Genomic DNA, 13,205 nt, shown 5'->3' with positions numbered 1-13,205 from the left:
TGTGTTTCTTGTATATTTTGGAGTCCTTTATTGTACATGTTACCAAACAGGCCTGATATTAGTGTTCCATCTTCTGGCTCCCACTGAGAAAGTTGAAAGGGTAATTTGGGTAAAATTCCCATGTTAGTGGACACATGTATGACCCTGGTGACTTTGCTGCCTGTTCTTTTCTTTGCATTATTCATGAGCTTGCTGTATCATTCTGTTTCTTTGCAGCAGAGAAGGCGGTACAATCGGATATTTGCCCATGAACATGCTAGGAGAAAGGCAGGTGCAATCAGGCAAATTGATTTTATTTATGGCAAAATGAGGTAATGACAGATCATGAGGTGAGTTCACAAAGGTATCCCCCTGATAGTCTTGACTATCCATATGAGGTATTTCCTTGAGAGACGTATGTAGATGCCAGGTCCCCGAGGGTCTCCGCATTTCCCTGGAAGGCCAAATGCAGTGGTGCCTCGGAAAATACCATCACATATCAAAGGGCTTCCAGAGTCTCCCTGCGGGCAAACAAGAAGGGTAGTGGGGGGGGGGGAGGGGGTCAGAGTTGAACACGACCATGTATGAAGTGGAAGACATTCTACATCATTCAATATAAAGTCAAGAGTAATCTTAAATGAGGTGCTTAAAACCCCCAAATGTTGGAAAGCATTTTGTGATTTAAATTGACTCACTCGGTATATTTATGAACAATCAAAACAAAGCTCATACTATGGTTTCAACTATCAGGTAATCTTGAGACTGGTCACTTTATCTAATCCTCTGCTTTCATAAATGAAAGGAAACACTCCTGCTGACATGTCATTTTTCTCAAAAAACGCTTCATGATTCGTAGGGTCAGTTGTCAAATACAGATGGGATACAGAGGGTTCCCCTCTCCTGAAAACACACACCAAAGGAAACTTCTTCCTCGTTACCCATCTTCAACCAACCAAACCCAACCCACTGCTGCCCGCGGTGCAACACTAAAGCTACTGGGCCATGAGGACTCCTTCTCAAGGTGACAGAAATTGCTCCCCTGGCTCTCCTCTGAGCACCTGACATTAGCTAGAAGTTCCAGGAAAGCAGGGACTGCATGCAGGGCCTTACTGTCCAAAAGTGATGTTCTAGGTAGTTATCAAGTGCTACTTTTATTCTTCCTAACTTGTGAGCTAAGTCCTGGGTTGCTAACAGTAAGGTCAGGCAGCTCAAAACTACCAACTGCTCCACAGGAGAAAGAAAAGCTGTTTGCTCCTATGAAGATCGACAGTCTTGGAAACCCTAGGAAGCAGTTCTGTTCTGCGCTCTATAGGGTCTCTATGAGTTGGAATCAGTTTGATGGCAGTGAGTTTGGGTTTTGGTGGGCAACAATGTATGCCCTTGTATTCCCTTCTGGAACTCTAGAAGCAGCATATTTAAAGGTGTTTGAAGTCTGGAGTTTTCCCTAAAGCTTTAGTACCAGAGAGAAGGAAAGGCTTGTAGATGGAATTGAGTGAACGAAAAGCTGAGGGATCAATTGCACCCCATGGTGTCTGCTCCTATAAAGATATCTAGTCCCAGAAACTCTTTACATGGGTTCTCAAACTTATTTGGCCTACTTTCCCATTTTCCCAAAGGAAAAAAAAGAGAAAACTTTTGTGCTTTAGCCCATAATCCAGGATAAAGCGTAGGGATCTACTTTTGTAATTGCCCACTCCCCTGGATCATTCCAGCACCCCCTAGCAGTTGGTATTACCCACATCGGGAAACACAGCTTAGGGTTGATGTGAATTGGTATCAACTTGATGGCAGTGGGTTTGGTTTGGGTTTGATTTGGTGGGAAGGCAACAATGATCTGCCTTTTCACACAAAAGTTGGTCTTATGAATGAATTTATGAAGTAAGGGGTCATCTGAGAATCTGGGATCCTTCCTGGGCAGTCATATTATCCCTGTCTGTGAACAAGGCCTGCAAGTCTTGGTGTCCTTCAAGTTTAGTTAATCACCAGTCAAGTATAAAGAGTCTTGGGCATTGAGAGCATGGGAAAAGGATGGCTAAACTTTGATGGCAGAGAGATGGCTGGATGAGAGGAGCCTGTATCACGACATGCTGCTGTGACCTTAGGACATTGAAGCTTCTGAGTTGCTGCATGCCCTGAGTGATGGAGGAGATGATGATGTGGCAGAGGGAGGGCAAAGAGGAGAGCGTGGGAGGATGCTGACGTTCAATTCCCTCTTTTCCTGGGGTACGTGACGCCTTGGTGCTGAAGGATTTCGACCTCTAATAACTTTCAAGCCATGTACTTTGTACACTCCTGGGAGAGTTGAAAAATATGATGCAAAATGGCTTTTCTCTTTCTTTTTTTCTTCCTAGCCCTGTTTTCCAACCACTTCTCGAAGCACTCGTATGGAGCCCCACTCATTCTATGGAGTGCATTATACCTGGCAGCTGATTGTCAAAGATTAAGTCTGGCTCTAGGAACCTATGGGACCTAGCTCCAGATTCTCAGCCAGTCTTGGGAGTGACTTGATCCTTCTACGTAGGAAGGAAATTTGAAGAGGGCAGTGCACTGGGACGGGGAAAAGGATACCGAAGGCCCGCTAGCTTCAGTTCTCCAGAGTGTTACATATTTTCAAATTATGATCTATACCAATAAGAAAAACGAAAGAAAGAGAAACACTGCTTCACTAGTGGAAAACTACTAGATGACATAGTGGGTCAACCCACGCGTTGACAATGAACTTACTTTTTGATGAACAACCAAATGAAGTGGAGGGCATTAATTCATTGGACTGGCTGGGGTTTTGTCAAGAACACTTTCAAAAAGTGATAGAACCCTATACAAGCCAACATTACGACAAGACAGAGTATTGTGTTATGCTTTTTATATCTGCACGACACAAAACAACTGCTAAGACATCAGATCTTATTCCCATTCTACTTACATTGCACGAGTCTTTTCCACCTTTGAGGCTTCCAGCGCAAATCATATTCAGTCCGATCACGGGATTATAATTATAGTGCTTTTCATCATTGCAGATTTTTCTGTCTATGACCGTGATGTTGACTTCTCTTAGAGTATTTGAAAACTGAGGTGACATATTGTTAGTCTTCCCCCACCCTGCCACTTGACAGGTTGTTCCTGGTTTTACGTCTTCCCCCTTTTGGGGTAGGGCAAGGACAGCTACATTTTTATTAAGTACTGCTTTTCTGTCCAGCTGTTGGTAGACAAGCATAAAGAATTCAGACAATGAGATCGTTACAATGTATACATTTCCGTGCACATCCTAGTCCAACTCTTAGGGACTCCGTATTTGAGTCTGGAGAAAAGGTTTCCCGTTAGGTGACTAGATTGCAGGAGGTTTTATGATTTTTAATAAGACAAGTAAAATACTTACCTGTAGAAGTTGAAGATCACCCTCATGTGTGTCTTGGTCGTAGCACGGATAGGGTATTTGTTTCTTAACGACCCTTATTTGCTTTTCCGACTCGTTATTGGCCATGGTGTGAGCTCCAAGAATCACCTTGGAATCGTTGTTTCTGAAATAGACATGACACCATTTCACTGAACCCAGGCTTTTCACCACGTGGTCAACAGAGTGTGTGCTGCCCAGTGTCAGGGCCTCCTTGGTAAATATGCTTGTGTAGCTGCTTCCTCGTAGCTCAGAAAGAAACAAAACAAAAAAACAAAAAGGCCTGTTCACGTGCTTTGAAGAATAACAAAGGAAGATGCTTCTAAGTTTCATCATCATTAGCACCAACCTCATACGTAACAAATTAAATTCATTGAAAATCAAATCACCAAATTCCAATGTAGTTAAGTCAGGTCTTGAGATCTCTGGTAGGGTTTTAGGGAAGTGGACCCCTTTACTCCTGGTAGGGAACCGGGCTTCAGAAGAAACAGGGAAACAGAGGTCGCAGAGGTTTGGACACCGGGGTAAAAGACAGCCGGGTAAGCAGGATGTAGATCATGGATGGGGAGGATCTCGGCGAGTGCACAACGCACTCACCTTCACCGGAAAACTGTCTCAGGATTACACTGCCTAATGGAGGGCTGTGTTTTCATGGAGTGTATGTATGTCAGGCTCCTCTTACTTCATCATGCTAGCAGCTCAGTTTGCTTTACAAAATTAGATACTCTTGGGAAGTTAAACCTATCATCACATTCACATCCTTGCACAAAATGCACCAAACAGCTATCCACCCTTCATTTTCCCAGAGCATCAGCTAAGGATAGTCTCATTTAAGATGACGGAACAATGCTTTCCAGGAGAGCTCATTTTGGTGATGAAATATTCCACAAAATTACACTGTGCAGTATGGCAGCCAGTTGCTGTCTGTGCCTGCTGATCACTAGAAATAGGGCTAAGAGTGAGTGAGGAGCTAAATGTATAGTTTTAACTAATTTTAATCAATTTATATTTATATAACACTAAGGGGTTATTGGCTATCATGTTGCATGCCCTTGGATTAGAGGTTTCATTCTAATGCAGAGTTATCTAATATGGGTGGAGAAAAAAACCAGGATTGGAAGAGAGCTGAAGGAAATAGTTGACAGGATTTAAGACGGAGCTGAAGAAGAGAGAATTTTCCTAAGGGAGACGGAAAGGCATTCCAAAGAAGCAACTGGCCAGATGTATCTCAGCCTCTGAGGGACACTGAAAGTCTTCATCTTCCATGCGATGGTGAACTCCTACATTGTGCAGTCATGAGCAGAAGCAAAACCTCACAGCACACGGATGGAGGCGATGACTGACAACCACATTAGAGCTGTGGATGCTGCTGCCTCACCAAAGCCTTGCGCTTTGGTCTGGGCTCAGCAGCCAAGTGAACCCTATGTGACACCAATGATTTAAGTCCAAATGCTGAACCCACTCCGTGGTGTCATGGACGATGTCTTGGCACTCGATTTCTGGGAAGATTCTAGCCAAGAAAGCCTACGGAGGAGATCTAGTCTTAGCACATGAAGTTGCCATGAGTTGGAATTGACTTGATTAAAGTGGGTTTTGGATGGTTTGGAGTAGGACAAATGCAAGGGCCGTGAAAATACACAGTAACCCTCTGGTAAGTCAAGCAAGTATCTCTTTTTATTAATGTCACCAAAATGAAATATCTCCACAAATGGAAAAACAAGCAAACAAACCAAAGCACTTACAGTGGACAGTGAGCTGCAGTCAACACCCAGTCTTTCCTGACCAAGGCCCCAGCACAAACTTTTTCCCCTTTAATAAGGACCATGTAAGGTCTTGAATGAGGTTCTACTTCATTTCCTCCAATGATTTTGGCACAGAAATCTGTTAAATAGAAAAAAGCAGTTCAGGTGAGTACCTACTCAAAGAGCTCTCCATAAGGTCCCATTTCTCAGACCAGCCAGAGTTTTCCCAGGTGGAGAGAAAAGCCTGGTGAGCTCATGCCCCCGGCTTTCCCCACACATCCTCTGAATGAAGAAGCCATTCCTGTGGGATTTTTCGGCAGGACCCTTTATTTTCTCTCACAGAAGCCTTGTTGTTGGCTGTCTCTGGGATTCTCGGGCTGGGAGTCTGTCACAGATTGCCAGCCTCAGACCTCACAGCTATCTAGCAAAGGACAGGGAGTTGTGTCTTGACCTACACCAGTAACAGTTGTTATGAGAGATGCTCATGCCGATGGAAACTCCCGAGCAGCCCCCATGACTGCCTTCTGCCTCAGTATTTATCTGAAGTGCAGCGTGGTTTTAGAAGCCTGAGAAATATGCTGTTCACCCCAAGCCCATGCCAAAAAAAAAAAAGAGAGAGAGAGAGAGAGATGTTAAGCACTGATAATAATAGCATCTTTATTCTGTGATCCCACACATGAGTTCTTTGGTCATTGTGAGACTTCAGGATGTTGAACTTTTCACTGTCCTCTCTCATAGATTGAGAGAAGAACCTCAGTTGCATCTGAGTCTCCCTTTTAATCTCTAGATCGAACCTCATGGTTTAATGTAAGGTCGTTTACAATGAGGTAGAGGAAGGAAGAAGATGCTATTGAGCAAAACAAAATTATTTCTTTAATGATAGAGTATAGACCGGTTATAAACTAATGGTTACATCTGAACACAGGGCAAACCATAGACATACATGCCAACTGAGAGGACCTTGGGTCATTGTGGAATGGTCTTAGCCCTTCATCTTTCTAGAGCAACAGTTCCTAGGATACCTCTCCTGCCTGTTGGCTGAGGCTCACTGTCCCATGAAGGAGGCACTATAATTAAAACCAATTCACTACTGAATTATCCGCAAGATAGACAATAAAGATATGGAGCTTTCCCTAAGATTTGACGAGGGTGAGGGTAAGGGAGAAGAGAGTCATCACATCGTTCTCATTTCCAGAGGGGAGTGGGTTAAGCCAACTTCTAGGATCCAGAAATAAAAGGGCAAGAAACCAAGATCGCATTCCTCACACCTCAATTCTTCCTAGGGGGATTCATGCTATAGGGCACCTTGGAATCTTCTCGGAAGACACCACACACTCCGTATGCAAGAGAATATTTGTTTTTGCAGAGTCCCAAGGTGGGGTGAGCATGCACACCTGTCTCAGAAATAAGCCCACTTTTCTTGCCACAGCATTCTTAGGAAGGTCTGGGCCATTGCTTAGGAAGCTTTTAAAAAAGAACAATTCTTGGACTCCACTAGAATAAAATAAAGAAACCTCTGGGGTTGGGGCTGACATGCTGGCATTTAAAAACAGAAAAAGGATCTCTAGATAATTCTAGTGGACAGCAGGGTTAGACCCCTGGGCCAGAGTGTCAGCCTTTGCTGTGTTTCTGCTTCCTTCAGGGGCCTGTATTGCTCCCTGACCACAGGAAACCCACTGAAGCAGAGCCAGTGGCTTTGTTTCTTTTGAAGAACAGATATGATTGGGATTTTTATCTGCTCTCTCATTAAGGCTGTGGAGACTTTAGTGTGCCTGAGCATGGTCATACTATGAGACACTTAGTCCTAAGCTCATTCTTTTGTCCTCAACTTCTGCCTTGTGGTTTTAGAACGTCTTCTCTTCAGCTACAAGATCACCTAGCGAACTTTATAAAAATAATTTCTGACTTGACAGATGGTTGTGTTAGTCTCTGCTCACCCTTGCCACCTTCCAAAGCTGCCAGACTCTGGAGAAATACTGTGTGCGCCCCCGTTCCCTGCCCCCCACCCCCACCCCCTTCGCTTGTCAGCCCAGTGCCAGAATGGCCATCACTTCTTAGAAGGTTCCACAAGGAACATTGAGAGCTACCCGGGCCTATTACTCTCTCAGACACATGCAGGAATGATCCAGTGTTTCAAGCTAACCCCTGTGGAGCTTAGGTAAAACCATGAATGTTAGTAATTATTTAGCATGCCAAAAAATGTAGCTTAGTTAAAGGAACAAAAACCCAAAGAATAAAACGACAGCGCTCAAAAATATGTTCCCAATATCGCGATGCATTCTCATAGAGACTTTGGCTTAAAGAGATCATTACAAAAATTTGAATAATTCCTGGTTCATTTTTGGAGTCCAGGTCATGTTTATCTTAATTGTATCTAATGTATGTATATATTTTCTTGCTGCAAAAGGCTTACTTGACTTAAGCACAACTGTGCCTTTCCTAAATGTCCTGATTCCCCCACTCAAGGGCTGTTTTGCTATCGATTTGCTTGTTTTTACATGGCCTTTCCTCCCTCCCTCCCTCCCTCCCTCCCTCTTTCTTTCAAGGTAGGTGTGTGGCATGTTCCAAGCCTCAACTTGGTAGTATTAAACACAGATGATTCTATGATCTTTTGTTAGAAATTTGTAAAGAAGCAAGAAAGAATCCTTATTATTTTAAGACTTGGAGAAACAACAACAACAAACTTCTCTTTGTAGACCAGAGGAGCCCTGGTGATGTAATGTTATGCGTTGGGCTGAGATCTGCAAGGTCTACAGTTTGAAACCACCAGAAGCTCTGTGGGAGAAAGACTGAACTTTCTACTCCCATGAACATTTATGCCCTGGGAAGCTCACAGGGGTCGCTGTGAGTCAGTATCAACTCGATGGCAGTGAGTTTGGTTTTAGTAGAGAACGCTAATATTGTCAAATAGTCATTGAGACCATGCTCCATTTTGCTCAATGGTTGTAATGGAAAGGGCAAGAATCTGGCTTACCTTTAGGAATTAGCAGGAGAAAAAGGAGCATTGAGAGAAAAAATGCTGGACCTGTGCAGGAGTTCCTCATTGTGGCTGGTGTCCCCACATCCATCAACTTGAAAATCTGTCTTTTATGCTTGAGTGCTGCTAACCTATATATATAGAGAGTACAAAGGATGTGGTTTCCTTTCTTTCTTTGCAGTTTCAAAGTTTAGTTAACATTTAGCAGCAGAACACAAGTGAGAAGAGTGACCAGTTCCCAGAAGTTTGCCCCTGCCAGGAGGTTGCGGTGGAAGTGTGTAACTCATCAGACTGGTGGGACCAGGGTATTTTGTTGCCATCAGAATATGAATGGGTTCCCCCCTGTTACACACACACACACACACACACACACACACACACACAAAATGGAATTTTTCACAAGTATTATATATTTAAAATTTTAAAAACAAAACAACCTTATCACCTTCCAAGTACTCTTCATTACACTTAATACATTTGTCAAATCTGTGATTCTATTCTTGGAAACATTTTCCAAACTCATCTGTTTGGATGGCTGGCAGGACCTCTCTCGGTTTTTTCTTCACCTCTTCTTTGTTGTCAAATTTCTGTCTTTTTATGTCCCTCTTAATTCATGGAAACAAAAAGAAGTTGCACAGAGTGAGGTCAGGTAAGTAAGGTGCACGGGCAAGAGGCATGCTGTTTTTTTGCCCCAAACTGGTGCACTGAGATGGCTGCATGAACAGGTGCATTGTTGTGGTGGCAAAACCAGTCCCCTGTCTGCCACATATCAAGCCTTTTTTGTCAGATACTGATATGCTATCTTTTCAGAACCCCTAAATAGAGGTTGATTAACAATCTGACCTGGTGGAATGAACTCCAAATGCACTAGGAGTCGACATTTTTGTCTATTTGGATTGTTGATGAACGTCCAGAACGAGGTTGGTCATCAATTGATATTTTACCCTTTTAGAAATGAGGAAACCACTCATACACTTGTGTTTTCCCCATAGCGCTGTCCTTGCAAGCTGTGCTCAATATCACAACAGTTTCTGTGGCATTTTACCCAAACAGGAAACAAATTTTACAGTTGCACACTGTTCTTTTAAATCAACCGTCACCTGAAAAATGAGGTTTGACCAAAACATCTTTAATTAAAAGTATTCAAAGAGAACCTTCCCAGGCGACAACACTGGGGACACTAACTTGGAGTGAGTTGTTCAATGCTTGCCTATCGGGAAACACACTATGAAAGCTCCTCCCAGTGGAGTTGTTTTCAATTTTTTTTGGGGGGGGCCTACTCCCCCAAATTCCTGGGTTGTGAATGAAATGTGTTTCCCAGGTATGTCTTTAAGTTGTGTTTGTTGGTAAATTGGAAAAAATACCAACAATTCTTATTTAGTCTTATTTTAAGGCAGTGGTTCTCAACCTTCCTAATGCTGCGACCCTTTAATGCAATTCTTCATGTGTGCGGACCCAACCATCAAGTTATTTTGGTTGCTGCTTCATCACTGTAATTTTGCTAGTTATGAATTGGGCGACCCCTGTGAAAGGGTGGTTCGACCCCCAAAAGGGTCACGACCCACAGGTTGAGAACCGCTGCTTTAAGGCAAGATTTAAAATCATCTCTTCCTTCCCGAAACAGCTGGGAGAGAGAGAGAGAGAGAGAGAGAGAGAGAGAGAGAGAGAGAGAGAGAGAGAGAGAAGGAATCAGACACAGATCTTTTGCTCTGATAACTCGGACCATCTCGTGATAAGACTTGATTGATTATAGTATACAGTCAATGTTCTGTCAGGGTATTGGTGGTTGAATCAATTATAGATGACCCTGGTAGCTTCGGATCTGGCAGTTACTTTTTCAGCAATCACATGCTCTTAGCAGAGAGCACTCTTCCTCCCCCCCAGAGAGCGTTATTGCATCAAAGGCGAATTATTTTCAGTAAAGCAGGGGGATACCTTGCTCCTGGTTTTGGTTTGGTGGCTTTGGTTTGGTGGACTATCGCTACTGAAACTGTCTTACAGAAATTTTGCTAATTTTGTTTCTTTTTGTGAATATGGTTGTTATTTTCCATTTATGCTGACTTTTGTTGCAATGTAAATGACATGCCCTAAATTGTGCCCATTAAGAGTACATAATTCAATGGAGTTGGATATATTTATAGTTGTGCAACCATTTTCATCACCACGAAAAGAAGTCTTACATCCACTGGCAGTCGTTGCCCATTTCCTCCATCTTTTATGCCCCATACGCCTTCCAGGTTGAGACAACCACAAATCTAGATTTTTCTATCTTGGACATTTCCTAATTGGAATCACACAGTATGTATTTTGTAACTAATTTCTTCATCTAGCATCATGTGCTTTATCCAGGTTGTAATTTGTGTTAGTACTCCATTCCTTTGTATTGCCAAATACTAACTCATGATATGGCTATACCAGGGTTCATTGATCTATTTGCCAATTGTTATGGCGAATGTTGGTATGAACATTCATGTGCAGGCTTTTGTGTGGATGTATTTTCATTTCTCTGGGATAGGCACCTAGCAGTGAACTTTCAGGACCATGTGGAACTCTCGTGTAACAGAGGAACAGTCACAAACCTGTCTGGCTTTACTGTTTTACCTTCCTACCAGCAAACCATGAGGATTCCAATTTCCCCACAGTCTCAGCAACACTGCTTCGCCCACCTTTGATTATTGCCATTTCAGAGGGGCAGAAGAAAGCAGAAGGATGGACAAAATTTGACCTCAAATTCTGAGGGCATTTCATTTAAGATTCTTTTGTTACTATTGCAAGTTTATAGATGTGAAAATGAAAGCACATGGGAATTCTCTGATCAACATCTTGAAACCACTTAGTGATGAGATGCTAACCCATATTCTGACTGACTTGTACGTCAGTGTGGTTTCCAAACAGGCTGCTGTGTTGTCACTATTCCAGTCAGGATTCTAAAAATTTTAGGGGTCAATCTAAATATAAGACATCTCAAGACAAAGAAGACTACTGTGACTATTTACTATGGCCGATGGATGTGTGAAATATAGCTATCTTTTCCCCTATCAGCTTTGTTCTTGTTATTTGTTCATCAGAATGTGAAGTAGGTCCTTTTATTTATGGGCTTTTCTGTGTCTTTTACTAGGGTAATCGTCACACTTTAGTTATCTCTCTGTTTACACTGCTAATGCCTGGCAAACAGTGGACCCTCAAGGAATGATTGATGAATTGACTAGCAGAATTCAGTGCACAGAATCCAGGAACAGGAATGGGAGTAGCGAAACCAGAAGGGTAGGAAGAAGGTGGGGGGAGAGGATGGGAGGAAGAGGGAACCGATTGTGATTATCAACACATAACCACCCCCCCACCTCCTCTCCAGGGGAACAAACAACAGAAACTGGGGGAAGGGAGACAGCGGTTGGTGTAAGATGTAAAAATAATAATAATTTATAATTTATCAAGGAGTCATGAGGGTGGGGGTGGGGAGGGAGGGAAAAAAGAGGAGCTGATACCAAGGGCTCAATAGAAAGTAAATGTCACAGGCATGTACATATGTAAATATATTTATATGTGTTGATGGGGAAATAGATTTATGTATATATATTTCTATTTATAGGTTTAGTGTTAAGGTAACAGATGGACATTGGGCCGCCACTCAAGTACTCCCTCAATCAAGAACACTTTGTTCTATTAAACTAGCATTCCGCATTCCATGATTCTCACCTTCCCTACTCTATCACTGAAGACAAATGGGTACATGAGAAAATGTGGTGAAGAAAGCTGATGGTGCCTGGCTATCAAAAGATGTAGTGTCTTAAAGGCTTGAAGGTAAACAAGTGGCCATCTAGCTCAGAAGCAACAAAGGCCACATGGAAGAAGCACACCAGCTGTGTGATCACGAGGTGTTGAAGGGATCAGGTACCAGGCATCAAAGAACAAAAAAATCATATCATTGTCAGTGAGGTGGAGTGCAGATTGGGGACCCAAAGCCCACCTGTAGGCAACTGGGCATCCCCTAACAGAAGGGTCGCGGGGAGAAGACCAACCAGTCAGGGTACAGTGTAGCAACGATGACACATACAACTTTCCTCTAGTTCTTAAATGCTTCTTCCCCTTACACCCAGTATCATGATCTCAATTCTACCTTAAAAATCTGGCTAGACCAGAGGATGCACACTGGTACAGATAGGAACTGGAAACATAGGGAATCTAGGACAGATGATCCCTTCAGGACCAGTGGGAGTGGTGATACTGGGAGGGTGGGGGAAGGTAGGGTAGAATGGGAGAATCAATTGCAAGGATCTATATACAACCTCCTACCTGGGGGATGGACAACAGAAAAGTGGGTGAAAGGAGATGTCGGGCAGTGTAAGACATAACAAAATAATAATAATGATTTATAAATTATCAAGGGTTCATGAGGGAGGGGGGAGTGGGAAGGGAGGGGAAAATGAGGAGCTGATACCAAGGGCTCAAGCAAAAAGCGAATGTTTTGAGAATGATGATGTCAACAAATGTACAAATGTGCTTGGCACAATGGATGGATATATGGATTGTGATGAGTTGTTATGAAACCCCAATAAAATGATTTTTTAAAAAGGTAAATGTCTAGGAAATAATGATGGCAACATATGTACAAATATGCTCGATATAATTGACATATGGATTGTTTATAATAGCTATGATCTTTAAATAAATAAAAAAATTATGTTGCTATTAGTTGCTCCTCAAATTAAAAAACTCCAAACTAACTGCCTGCCTCAGAGTGAGCCCCTGTGGGTTTCCAAGACTATAACTATTTATAGGAGTAGAAAGTCCAGCCTTTCCTACTGCTGGTTTTGAGCTGCTGACCATGTAGGTCTCAGCCCAATGAGTAGCTACTACACCACCAGGGCTCCTACTGATAGCTGCAGCCAAGTTAGTTCTGACTCATGGTGACCCCAGGTGTGGGTTTTACAGACTGTGAAGCAGATCACGAGGCCTGTCTTCTGAGCTGACTCTGGGTGAGTTTGAGCTGTCAGTCTTTCAGGTCTTAGTTGACTGTTTGCACCACTGGGTGCCTCTGTATTATTGTAGGGTGAGTTTATTTAACATCAGCTCTTAGAAGCTAACAAGCACTACAAAAAGATAAGATACATAACAC

At 42.8% G+C, this 13,205-nt stretch overlaps 1 protein-coding gene across 1 annotated transcript; it reads right to left on the bottom strand.

The window, feature by feature from the left end:
• Positions 1–335: 335 nt before the first annotated feature.
• Positions 336–8,156, bottom strand: LOC142439978 (granzyme A-like). The gene is made up of 5 exons (XM_075542651.1): positions 8,087–8,156; positions 5,113–5,251; positions 3,356–3,497; positions 2,903–3,175; positions 336–500 (listed from the first exon to the last, which is right to left on the bottom strand). The coding sequence occupies exons 1-5, from the start codon at positions 8,154–8,156 to the stop codon at positions 336–338; spliced, it is 789 nt and encodes a 262-aa protein (XP_075398766.1).
• Between the last annotated feature and the right edge of the window lie 5,049 nt (positions 8,157–13,205).

Source organism: Tenrec ecaudatus, chromosome 2, assembly GCF_050624435.1.
Source record: "Tenrec ecaudatus isolate mTenEca1 chromosome 2, mTenEca1.hap1, whole genome shotgun sequence".
Taxonomy (NCBI): Eukaryota; Metazoa; Chordata; class Mammalia; order Afrosoricida; family Tenrecidae; genus Tenrec; species Tenrec ecaudatus.
Note: the sequence above shows the minus strand (reverse complement) of the source record. Positions and strands in the feature narration are given on the sequence as shown.

Coding starts and splice junctions, on each gene's coding strand:
- LOC142439978 (XM_075542651.1), bottom strand. CDS start 8,156: ATGAGGAACTCCTGCACAGGTCCAGCATTTTTTCTCTCAATGCTCCTT. Junction 3,498..5,112: donor ACTGCAGCTCACTGTCCACT/GTAAGTGCTTTG, acceptor TGTCTATTTCAG/AAACAACGATTCCAAGGTGA. Junction 501..2,902: donor GTGGAAAAGACTCGTGCAAT/GTAAGTAGAATG, acceptor GTTTGCCCGCAG/GGAGACTCTGGAAGCCCTTT.